The sequence below is a fragment of the Panicum virgatum genome, chromosome 1K (genome assembly GCF_016808335.1).
Source record: "Panicum virgatum strain AP13 chromosome 1K, P.virgatum_v5, whole genome shotgun sequence".
Lineage (NCBI taxonomy): Eukaryota > Viridiplantae > Streptophyta > Magnoliopsida > Poales > Poaceae > Panicum > Panicum virgatum.
In genome coordinates, this window is record NC_053136.1 from 36240705 (window position 1) to 36253075 (window position 12371).

At 45.8% G+C, this 12371-nt stretch overlaps 1 protein-coding gene across 1 annotated transcript; it reads right to left on the reverse strand.

Annotated features, from left to right (window-relative positions):
• Nucleotides 1-5407: 5407 nt before the first annotated feature.
• On the reverse strand, nt 5408-8968 carry LOC120656868 (monooxygenase 1-like). Its single transcript, XM_039935068.1, has 5 exons — nt 8497-8968; nt 7058-7204; nt 6805-6861; nt 6533-6701; nt 5408-6275 (listed from the first exon to the last, which is right to left on the reverse strand). Exons 1-5 carry the CDS (start codon nt 8622-8624, stop codon nt 5523-5525), a joined length of 1254 nt encoding a protein of 417 aa, XP_039791002.1. The 5' UTR covers nt 8625-8968; the 3' UTR covers nt 5408-5522.
• Between the last annotated feature and the right edge of the window lie 3403 nt (nt 8969-12371).

A 12371-nucleotide genomic window follows, 5' to 3' on the forward strand; every position in this document is an offset into this window, starting at 1 on the left:
TTGCTGGACGTACGGCCCCTTGGCCGGAACCAGGATAAACCCGTGCGTTACTGTGTTGCCTCTTGCATCAACATCTAGGACGAGGAAACACGCAGCATTTACTGGTTGGGATTCGGACCCCGGGTCAGGACACCGACACGTGGCATGCCATGTCAGTGTGGGAAGCTCACGTGGCGTGTTTGGGACCTCCTATGAATAACTTGACAGAGTTTAGAGATCTAGATGCACGTTTTGAGAGTTTACGGACCTATTAAGAACTTCGGGACAAGTTTGGGGACATGAGATGCATTTTACTCTATTATCTAAATATAATCAAGTGCGATAGTATGACTTCTAGTCGCACGTGCGATGAATAGATACCACGTAATAACCTGCCCCTGGGCGCCAAGGCCGAGATGGACATCCGGCTCATCCTGGCCCGCACGGCCTCCACCTCAAGGTCCCCGTCGGTGTCCGGGTCGAAGATGGGTCCTCGTCGGAGCCCGCATCGGGTTTGCGGAAGTCGGAGAGGCTGGAGACCTCCGAGCCCTCATCATCGCTCTCCACATCCTCTTCCTCCGATTTATCCAAGCCTTCATCCACCTTGCGCCAATCTTCCAACGATCGGGGGATGGGCCGGATCTGGGCGGCGCCGATGCTGATCCCGGCGGTGGCGCTCGGCGACGCCAGTGCCAGTGAGTAGGGAGCGAGAGACCGAGCGCAACAGAGGGAGGAGAGGATTCGCGAGGGAGGGGAGAGGAGCCGTGAGGGCCTTATCCGATCTGAGGGCAAGATGGACAATTGTCAGGGCTCTCAAACTGTTAAATCGTAACCGATGGTGGACAGAATGGAGTGTAGGTAAAAGAAAGTTTGCGCGATGGCATACATGTATCTTTGAACTTTTTAGTGGTATATACGTAATCATGAACTTTCTTAATGGTATATATATGTAAAAAGACTCAAGATAATCATGTCGACGTCACCTATTAAATTCAAACGTGGTTTGCCCACTAAATTTCACTACATTTTAGTGTTTTAGAGGCCGTAGTGTAACTTTCAAAAACAAGATGTCGTAGTGTGCCCCAGAAGCAATGCAAATCAAAGACACCGATCGAAAGCTGCTTGAAGTTCAAAATTACCAAATTAGTATAATTTAGTTGTTTTTTTACAACTCGCATCTGGATATAGCTATCCATATACGGATACATTTTTACGTAATACGTACAGCTTGCTCACACCACCACGCGTATATGAAGACCGCGTCTCTACAGAGCTCAACGGAGTCATCCAAGACTTTGTAGGCGACAAGTATATCACAATGCAGCGGATTAGATAGAACCCTTTCTAGCTGGCATGCGCACCTGCAATTCATATATCTAACATATAGCGTAGCTACATTCGAAGAGCAATCATCATATATACGAGCCCTGAAAACCACATGTTAGATCATACAATTTTTGAACAAAATATATGGAGCAGCCCAGCAGTATGAAATTGGTACACTAATTCAGCTCAGACATCCAATTCAGATAAGAGTGAAATCAAGCCGCGGTCACGCAGTTTATGCTCGATGAACAGGTAAATTTAGCCCCGTAGGATTTTGAGGCCCTGTTTAGTTGGCAAAAATATTTCTACAATATCTGTCACATCGAATTTTTGGACACATGCATGAAGCATTAAATATAGTTAAAAAATAACTAATTACACAGTCTAGCTAATTAGTAAAAGATGAATTTTTTAAGCTTAATTAGTTCATAATTAAATATTATTTGTCAAGTAACAACGAAATGTGCTACAATATTAAAATTCAAACTATTTCACCAACTAAACACACCCTGAGCAGTCCCTCCCTCGGTCCAACACAGGGGCCGGGATAGGATACCGTGGTCCACTACTAGTCGATTAACTCTGGACTGTTGCCTTGACAGCAAGCAACCAACATCCTTAATAAGGCTTGAATTTTTTTTATGTCTACTGTACATCTTTTACGTGAGGCCTGTTTTTGAGCCGTGCGACCGCACAGGGCCCCCAAATTTCAAGGACCTCCAAAATATAATGTGTATACTAAGTGTAACACCCCAGGTGTTAATCACTATAACCAAGATTAATCACGGGCTTAACTAGTTAATTAGAGACCAAATCTTTTGGGTACAAATCGAGTCACCAAAAATCGACTCCAGTTCAGTCCAATTTTCTAGAGCATGGGAAAACCCGGATACTCCGGGTTTGCACCCGGATATTCTGGAATTACCCGGATATTCCGGATTGGCTTCCGGATAGTCCGGACCTGGAGTTTCTATATCACGTGTCTTAGCTCTTGCACTGTTTCCAAACGTTAAAACATCAGCTCTTCTCTATTTCTCTCTCCCTCAAGCTCACCCTCACTCTCTCACGTCACTCTCTCCCTCTCTCACGTCCACTCCCTCCCTCACTCTCTCCCTCAAGTGCTCTCCCTCTCCCTAGAGCCCTAAACCCCAAATCCTTCACCCCAACTTGAGCTCAAGGCCAAGAAGACTTCAAGATGGAGAGGAGCACCTTCTTCTCCACATATTCCTCCTCGGGAAGCCTTGGGTTTCGAGTTCTTCGCGCGGGGAAAAGCTCGTTCGAGGTACTCCAACTTGTGCCGGCCCGATCTATCTTTCTAGGAGGTTCTAGGTGATTTCCTTTGGTCAATCATCTCTATATGCATCCTTCAACTAGGATTCAAGAGGGTTTCAAATTTGGTGGGGTGGTTTTGCCATAAGTCAAGATTTCAGTTTTTGGGGCGAAAATGCTGTCAAGCCCGGAGACTCCGGGTATAAGCCCGGATACTCCGGGTTTTGAACACTCCGGGCGAAACTCCGGGTATAAGCCCGGATACTCCGGGTTTGGGATACTCCGGGGGAAACTCCGGGTATAGGCCCGGAAACTCCGGACTTCGGAATCCGGATACTCCGGATAGTAATCCGGATATTCCGGGTTGCATTAGGAATGTTAAGTATAAATGGTACAAATTAGTAGTGTTTATACTCGGTACTTGTTAAGTTGTTGTTGTATGTCATATTTGCATTCTCATGTCATATGCATCTCATGTAGATGCGCTAGATGTACAGTGCGTGAGCGTGAAGCACGCGATGTTGGAGCCGAACCCCAAGACGGTGTTTGGTGGATGTATCCTAAAGAGAGAAGGACCAGCTGGCGCAACTGAAGACCCGGCCCAATGGTCGGAAGGGCCCAAGGCCTTACTAAAATTAACACTAACTTAGTGTTACCCGAAGGCAAGCCCCGGTGCACATCCTATTATTTTAAGTTATGACACATATATATATATATTTCTAATACTTGTTCATTAAGTTCAGGAATTGTTTGGAACCCTAGTTGCATGATCCCTAGGATTCCCTGAGTTATACTAGTATGTATAGGACGATAGAAGTGCTATGCTTAATGTTTCCGGTAGAAGACGAGTGGTCTCCTGCACTCGCGAGGTATAGGATGTTTAGAAGTCGAGTAATTTCCGGTTACTCGCGAGATATAAGATGTATTCATATTCCAGTACTTGAGTTGTGAGTTTGATATTGAATAAATGGATAATTTAGACCGGACGGGAAATGATGAGGATACATAGGTATGGCAGCAGGACAGGGTTCCTGGGTGTCTTAGTCCCGTCTGTGTCGGTTAAGGACCGGTCGTTGTCGGCAGTGCTGATTGTGGATTGAACTGTACTAACCGCATGCCGGGAGTAGGAGGTAGTCGAAACCGGTAAGCCGAGTACTGCTTTGCTTCGAAAGTACAGGAACCCGCACCCAACTCCTGGGGCGAGTCGAGTAGTCGCGGAGAATCGGGATGCATATGTTTACTTTTGGTGGTCTCACGTTGATCTCGGCTGACTATATGTCGTTGGGCTGGTTCCTGTAGTTCGAGGCGGGGAGGGGAAATGTCGGTGCATGGGGTCCGACGGGGCTTTTGCGTGCCGTGTTGGTTAGGTCCACCTTGCAAGGTTAAATCGGATCGATTTGCCATGTCTCGCGGTCATGAGGGCCTTGATCTCTTTGCTGCATTGTAGCAAAATGTTAGAATGTGAGTTATGTATATTTATATAAAATATTGAGTACATTGAATTATTTTTGCTTGCACCACCATGATTGCTATAGTGGGTCTATGCAAATATTAGATGAGAGTTCCTTTATATAGAATCTGAAGCTAAAATAATGAAGTTAGGAATTACTTTAGTCGCTCTTTCTGCAAAAATAACCACCAGCCAAATGCCGTGCATGTCTAGGTATGTGGGCTAAGTTATACCCACTGGTCGGGTAAGTCTTGCTGAGTATTAGTTGCTCAGGTTTGTTGTTTACCCTATTTGAGGTTTAGGAGCTAAATAGGTGTCATATCGGTGGGCTCGATGTGGCGCCTTATCTACACGTCTCGGTAGTTCTCGAATTATTTAGTTTGTTTTATTTATTCTCTAGTAAAAATGCTCTGTAAGTTAGATTCTATTCCGCTGCTATTTTTTATTGTAAATTTTAAATTTAAAGCGGTTTTGTAAAAGCGTTGATATTATTTACTATTTTTGTAAGTTTTTATCATACTGGTACCTTCTGTGCTCGTCTTCGTGCGAGACTTCTGGTGTGTTTCGATCGGCCTGTGGGTTGGAAACAGCCTGTCAAGTTACACTTAATTAAGCTAATGCGCCAAAGGATGGCGGTAACGCTTAATTAAGCGTTTTAACTCGGCGGGTCTGTCACACTAAGTATTTTAGTTGTATTTTGGCCAAATAGAATGCAAACTGTGGCCTCAATATATCAACGTCGATCCCATCCGCACGCTGCACGGTCCTTTCCGCTTCCCCGCCGTCACCGCGCGCTCGCCGGGGACCGACGCGAGTGGCGACGCAGCCACCAGGTTCCGCCCAGGCGACATCGCAGGCATCGAGCGACGCAGCGCCCTGCGCCCAGGCGGACCGCTCGGCGATCAACGATCACGTGGCCTGGCGCCCTACGCCCAGACGGCCAAACATCTCACGTCTGCAGGCCTGCATGTCTGCACTAGGTTCCGCCCAGCATCTGTGACACAATGTTGCTTTTTAGTTACTAGTTCCAAATGCGTCTATTAATTTTGTTGTTTCTATTGTTAGCCATGTCTTATAGAAAATATCTATCTGGTTATCAAAAGCGTCAAAAGAAACAAAGGGTAGATGAACTGATTCAATCTCAGAAAGGAGCAATGGAAAGATTTATTAGAAAGGAACCACAAGTTTCTCCTCTTAATCAGACACTTGATCAGGGCATTTCACCAAATACTAGTGATGAATATGTATGATAATTCTTGAAATATCTTGTTTACATGCACTATGTTATAATATATATGTCTTTTTATAGTAGTTATTACTAGACTACTAGAGCCTCAATTTATAGTTTCGCACAGGGCCTCCGGATTTGCCGGTACGGTGTCGTGAACATCAAACTTGTTGGGATAGTTCCAACTTTTTATTGTTTGCTTAAAAATAGCAGAGCTCAATGAGGAAGAGCCCACAGAATACATCCTAGAACGAGATACGCATGCAGCCGCTAGAGGCGACCGCAGTCGTAGTGGGTGTGCCCCAGCGTGTTGGTGCCCAACAGAGCCACGATGGCGAGGCAGGCGAGCCTTGTGAGCAGCGACTTGGTCGCCCACAGCATCCCCATGGTGAAGGACTCGAGCGACAGCCTCGCCACCCTGAGCCTCCTCTCCCTGACGTACGCCGCCATCGCTGCGCCGATCCTCTCCTCGCGCAGCTCGCGGCGCCCGCCGCCGCCGGTGGCGGCGGCCCGCGATAGGCAGCGGGCGAGCACGACGGCGTCCTCCAGCGCCGCCGAGCCCCCCTGGCCGATGTACGACCCCATGACGTGCATCGCGTCGCCGGCGACCGTCGCCGTGCCCCGCCGGAAGCCGCTGAGCAGGACCTGCCACGGCGGCCGGTACCAGATCCTGGTGAGGACGATCAGCGACTCCGGGTCCAGGTCCCGGAACATCTCGACGACCTCGTCGGAGCACTGCTCCCTGAGCCGCTCGAGCACGAACGCCCTCACGGCGCGCGGGTCCTTGGTGGCGTCCGCGCCGGGGTGCCACACGGCCACGAAGAAGCTCACGAGCTGGTCGGTCATGGGCGACCGCCCGACGAAGAGGCCGTTGCATCTCAGGCGCAGGAAATGGGGCCCGAATGGATGCCCGTGCGGGTATCTTGTGAACCCGCGAAGAAGCATGCGAGGGAAGGATCTCGGCGGGGTCAGGCCCAGGTACTTGGCTACCACTGAGTTTGAGCCGTCGCATCCGATCAGGGCCTGCGCAAAGGGAACAAGGTAGCGGTGTAAATTGATGACCTCAAATGCACCACCAACCTTGTTTAGTTCAAATATTTGTACAGTACAAATATTTGAACTAAACAATGTTGGAGGTACATTGCACCCTTAGAACAACACATCAGCAGAGATACTTAGAGGGTTAGAGCAAAACAGCAAAAAGAAAAGATGAATTTTTATATAGAGTCCCTCAGCTCAGAGCAGAGCACTGGATGGATGCTGCTGGCTGGCCGCGTTACCTTGGCCCTGATGACACTGCCGTCCAGTGTGGTAAGAACCGCACCATGGTTCTCAGGATTTGCTGGATGTATCTTTGTAATGTGGCAGCCGAAGCGGATTGCTCCTGAAGGTATGTTCTTGGCCATTGTCTCGATCAGGTCCTTCCTTTTCAACCATCGGAGCTCCCCCCTGGCCAGATTGATGGCGAGAAGATTTCTTTAGTGCCTTAATTTTTTTTCACAGAATGACAAGGGCTCTGATTCTATGAGATTTATTTTGTGGCAGTTGGTACCTGACGGGTACCACGACGCTCTTGTTTCCTTGCTCTTGCTGCCACACATCGTGAAACCTGAAATGACACGCGAGTTAAGCATTTCCTTATACCGAAGTGTCACTTTAATTTCCGTAGCAGAAGTTCTCATCTACCAATTCCAAACATCTGAAATCATCAGGATATTTTCATCAAAAAAAATCATCAGGATATATTTCCGAGGGAACTTATCAGAGTCAAAGACAACAGTTCAGGGAAGGGTCTAGAAACTTACTCGGTAACTACGTCGGCTGTCTCCCGGAGCTCTGGAGCAATCCCAAGTTGCTCTAGGACACACCATCCATTGGCATGGACACCAATGGACCCGCCAGCCGTTCGTAAAGTCTCGGACTTCTCTAACACGAGGCTGGGAATCCCTTTCCTGGATGGCAAATAAGCAGCAGATTGTTTTGTTGTTCACAAATCACAGCTACTTCAGAAATGAAAATTTCAACGCAAGTGGAGACTATGGCATGGGGTCCAGATTATAAAAGAAAAAATATATCTTGACAATGCATCAGCGGTCTGAATTTTTTCACAACTAGATTTCGAGCCTGTTCAGATCCACCCAACTAAAATTTAGCTAGCTAAAATTTCAAGAGAAATTTTACAATGATTGAAAAAATAGAAGCCATCCATCTGATAAAATCCTACGGTGGTGAAGATAGGAAGTACCCAGAAGTACCGAGGGTAAAGTACCTGGTACTTCCAAAATGTGGGACCAAGAACCAAAAAGTGAGACCGAATACTAATTTAATTTAATTTAATTTTTATAAATATTTTTGTAGATCAACGGCTAGAAAAAATCAAGATAAAAGTACCTAAAAATACCCATTGGTACTTTACAATCATTATAAAAGAGCTCAAATTTCAAACCTAAACTTCAACCAGCTGAAGGTTCTCCCAGGTAAACTTTAGCTGGGGTCTTTGGGTCCTTTTGCTAATAAACCCAGCTAAAATTTATCTAGCTTTAGCTATGTTTTTTTCGCAACCATGCTTGAACATGTTTTTCATTAAGAAGAAAATAGTTATATACACAATCTTGATGCGGTCAAACAGAGCTTGATCAACACAAGAACACAAAGGACTAATAAAAGAGAAATACTGAAGAAACACACACACAAGCGAGAAAACACAACAATAATAAAGATAGCAGCAAGCAACACAGGGAGGACACCCCAAACTCTCTACCCAAACAAAGGCCACACGAAGAGCTGAACCTGTACAGGGGATAAACTGTCGCTAAAGATGTCAAGGGAGAGCAAGCACGAAGCATGAAAACTGTGGCGAAGCAGTCACCGAACAACACGACCACGGCGGCAAAGCATCCGCCAAGCTAAAAATACACACCGATGGCAAAGCATCCACCATACAACATGATCTCAGCGGCAAAGCATTCGCCAGAGATGAAACAGCAGTTGAAATGGCTAAACTCAACTAAACTTTAGCTGATTAAATTTAGCTGGCTGGTGTAAACTTAAGCTGGTGTTTTAGCTGGCAGTTGGTAGATCCAAACATCCATGCAGAGATTTGATGTGACTGAACATCACCACGATATTGTGAAACTAGCCGCAGAAACAGAAATATACTACTCTAAAGAGGAAAATGAAATGGGAATGAGACAAGGAAACTGGGACGTCGATCGACGAAACTAAAGGGCCGGTGGATGTTTACCGGTGAAGAGCAAGAGCAGTGGCGAGGCCGCAGATTCCACCACCGACGATGACGATGCCATGGACCTCCTCCTCCATGTCTCTTCCTAGTTGCCGTTGGTGCCTGGAGAATGGTTCGCGCATCTTCATAGGCTGCTAATAAGGCTGCTGCATTTGACTTTGATGTAGTCTTTGTCACCGGCTGCTAATTTGATGTGCATGTGCCCCTCGCTGACAATGATAATATAATTAATGACAGCACAAAAACAACGGGCATGTTTACGTAAACTTGTTGGGAGTCAGCGCTTCTGGAGAGATGCGAGGCAATCCCCAGTTCGCCACTGCATCAGATTCAGAAGCAAACCCACTCTGCAGGCGTTGACTGCCGAGCAGAAATGCCGCAGCATGATCGCTCTCTTACCCCTCTGAACGTCCATTGAACCAGCTCATGAGGATTCTAGTTGAAGCTTACCACCAGAATTGTATTCAGTTTCGGTCTGCCTGTGGGAATCGCCAGCGAGAACAGAATCAGCATGTCAGTGATTTCTTGGACAGAATAACCAAGCACCAATCACCAATGTCGAATGCGCGCTCAGCACATGGGTGCTTCTTCTGCATTTCTTTTTTTGGAAGAAAAAAATGGAGGCTTCTTCTGCATACAGGGCAGATTGCCGAGTACCTTGGCCGCGCCAAAGAGGCATTGCCTCGAACAGCTTGCAAACGGAGCTCGAGCTGGTGTGGTGTCCCGAGAGAGTCCGAGACAAACGAAGAAGCAGGGGCCGTATCGCTTTGATGGAGTGTGCCAAGCTGGAGCGCTCGGCGTTGGGACAATTGCTGACGACAATGTAAGGCACAATGTCATCCTCTCTACTGGTATTCCCCAAATGTGGATGCCTCCATGGTCCATGCCACCATGTGGCCCTTATCCCGTCTCTAGCCACGGTCTCTAGACAAATCCCGTCTCGTCGCTCTGATTCACACCACACCCAATTCCGGCTCATATCCGCGCCGGAGAAATTCTCAGCATGCCATTGAAAATTATAACCACACCTTTTATGCCATTCAAGATTTTAGACTATCTCTCCGGTGCCATCAGTCGTAGGTCTTCATCCTTTACGTGCCATTGCCGTCACAACACAATCACATTATTGCTGTTAAATGAAGGATGAAAAGATAAAATTAGTACCCCTGAATAGATGGACTATTTTTGTTTGTCACCCCGTGCATGCCATTGCACTCAAGATTCTGCGCATGGAGGCACCGGACCACCCAGGTCATAACCGTCGGATCTTAGTTGTTTCGAATAAACAGTTCCGGCCAAGCTTTTCTGCTTTTGAAAAATGCTGTCCCCGAAACTTTGGTGCGTTCTCGACGTCTCGGCATGACGACAACGTATAACACCATCAACATCCAAAAAAGAATTCGTACAAAAAGAATTGTTGGATCGCCACTGTTCTATATACAGCTCCAGCTCTTGGGAAAATTTTGGTGACAAGTATTTTACCTGAGGCGAGAGGGTTTATAGCCCGGTGGTTCAGGAGTCTCAATTATAGCATTTTAGATTCTGAATTTGATTCTCCATAACAGGGAATATTTTAGAATTTAACAGCGTTGTGCTTTTAGTGAGATGCGACGTTCCCGTCAATAGCGAGACACGTGTGATGACATTGTCAATCTCGAGGATTTCCCGGCCCAGTCTTCTAAGATGCTCATAATGGTAGAATTTGCGTACATACGTTCTTTAGGGTGAGCGCGTACATTGTGAGTGTCTGAGTTGTACCGTGTAAACGTAAAAAGGTAATGTATCTGAGAGTTACTATCAAATTTTGGTTACAGGCAACTTAGATGTAATCCTTACAAAATGAAAACAACATGTCTCTATCTCTATCTCTTCTCTATCTTTTATCTCTAGTCTCTAGTATTTCTAAAGCAAATAATGATTCCTTGGTCCGTCAATCGAATCATAATTCGGAACCCCAGACAAATCAATCAGAATTCTAATCAGAACCCCGGACAAATCAATCATAATTCCAATCAGAAGCAGGACAGTCAATGCCTCACGGGATTATGGGACGGCCTGTGCACGGAGTAAAAGAGCACAAAGTTGGTGATCTCATGTAGCTAAAATTTATATTACTCATACCAGCTTTACGAGCATGCTATTTTTAAATAAACAACGAGATACAACATTATCAGCCGCATTAGCAGTCATATTTATAAAACTAAATTCAGACGACCTTATGAGGAGACACATTAAACAATCCTTTAAAAGAACTTGCTATTTCTACAACATGAAACCATGCATAATTGTGCAATGAAATCATGCATATTGAGACTGGTCTTAGGGTGCTGGTTGTGAATACCGCTGTGGTTTGTGTAGAGTGGTACGCCACTTGTTGTGATAAATAAAACAAAACAAATATTCACTGGTTCACATATCACTTATTGCAAGTATTGGTGTATATATAATATTGGTGTATATATACATTTCACTGGTTCATATATATATATATATATATGCAAATAACAATTAACCATTACTCATCACTTGTTATTACAAGAATTATTGTCCACCTATATGTACAGAATAAGCAATATTGGTATCTAGAGAGACCGAATTTTGAGCCAATTCTTGCAGACGCAAAGACAAAGGAGGCGAGGAGGAGGGAGTCGGTGTTGGGCGGGGTGCTAGCGTCGGAACGAGATCGTCTGACTTCACCGGAAATGACTGCAGAATACAGTCACGTCATCTGTGCCATCAGCTGAGGATCGGACATCTGCTCAGCAATTTTTGTGATCATGGCTTGCCAATCCGACTGCCGTGCTCCTCCACTATCTGGGCCTCAGCCAAAAACAACTCTACCGCTGCCTTTGTTTAGGGCCGACTTTGTTCTTTTTGCCGCGAGTTGGTCTGCTTTTCTGCGATCATGAGATGGCGAGGCTGAGGCATCAGCAATCTGCTAGTGCTCGTGTTGTGAGCTTTGCATGGTCTATGCACTTTTCACATTATGCAGAATGTTGTTGAGCATCAAGTTGAACCTAACGTTGAAGAATTATGTACTCCTCCAAAGAAAAGTCTGAAGATAGCAAGGAAGAATCATGCATGACCATCAACTATTTACGATAATATTTCAAAGTAATACACCTTTTTTTCTGAACCATACATGGCCACCATCAATTATTGTTCTTTATTTTGCAAGGAATGATCACAGATGATGTTATTGGTGAATTCTACCAGTATGGACCACTGATGTGCAATCTAAATGTGTTTTTGCAAGTTTGTATGAATGTCTTTTGCAATCTGAATATCTTTTGCTATGACGTGTGTATGTCCACTGAAATGAGAGCATCAGAAACTCTTTTGCAAACAAGACATGATCATTATGCAACAATCTGTGCATCCTTTCATTCACTGAACAATTCAGTGATCATATTCTCAAATTTTTAGTCACAATATCACTTTACGATACAATCATGTCTAAGAACTCTGTTCTGAAACAGCAAACAGTGAACTCTACTATTTATATTGTTGTGTTTGAACATCTAAACAACATAACAAGCAGAACTACGGAACCACGAGTGCCCTTCCTTGTAATCCAGAAGCACATGGACAAGGATAGAGCGCCGGTGGTGCTGCATCTGTAGCTGCTGCTGCATCGTGTACCTCCACGCACCTCCACACGGAGCCGTCGGAGGCGAAGAATGGCGCGAACCTCAGAGGAGAGCACTTAGCCATGGGTGGTAGTGCGGCAATAGACAACATGGACCACAGAAGTGAGTACTCAGCAACGACCGACGGCGCAGCGCATGTTGCGGCGGCGCGACACTAGATGGTGGCACTCAGCCACTCAGGGGGCAGGTGAGTGAACCTGAGGCTGCAACTCGATTGGACGACCT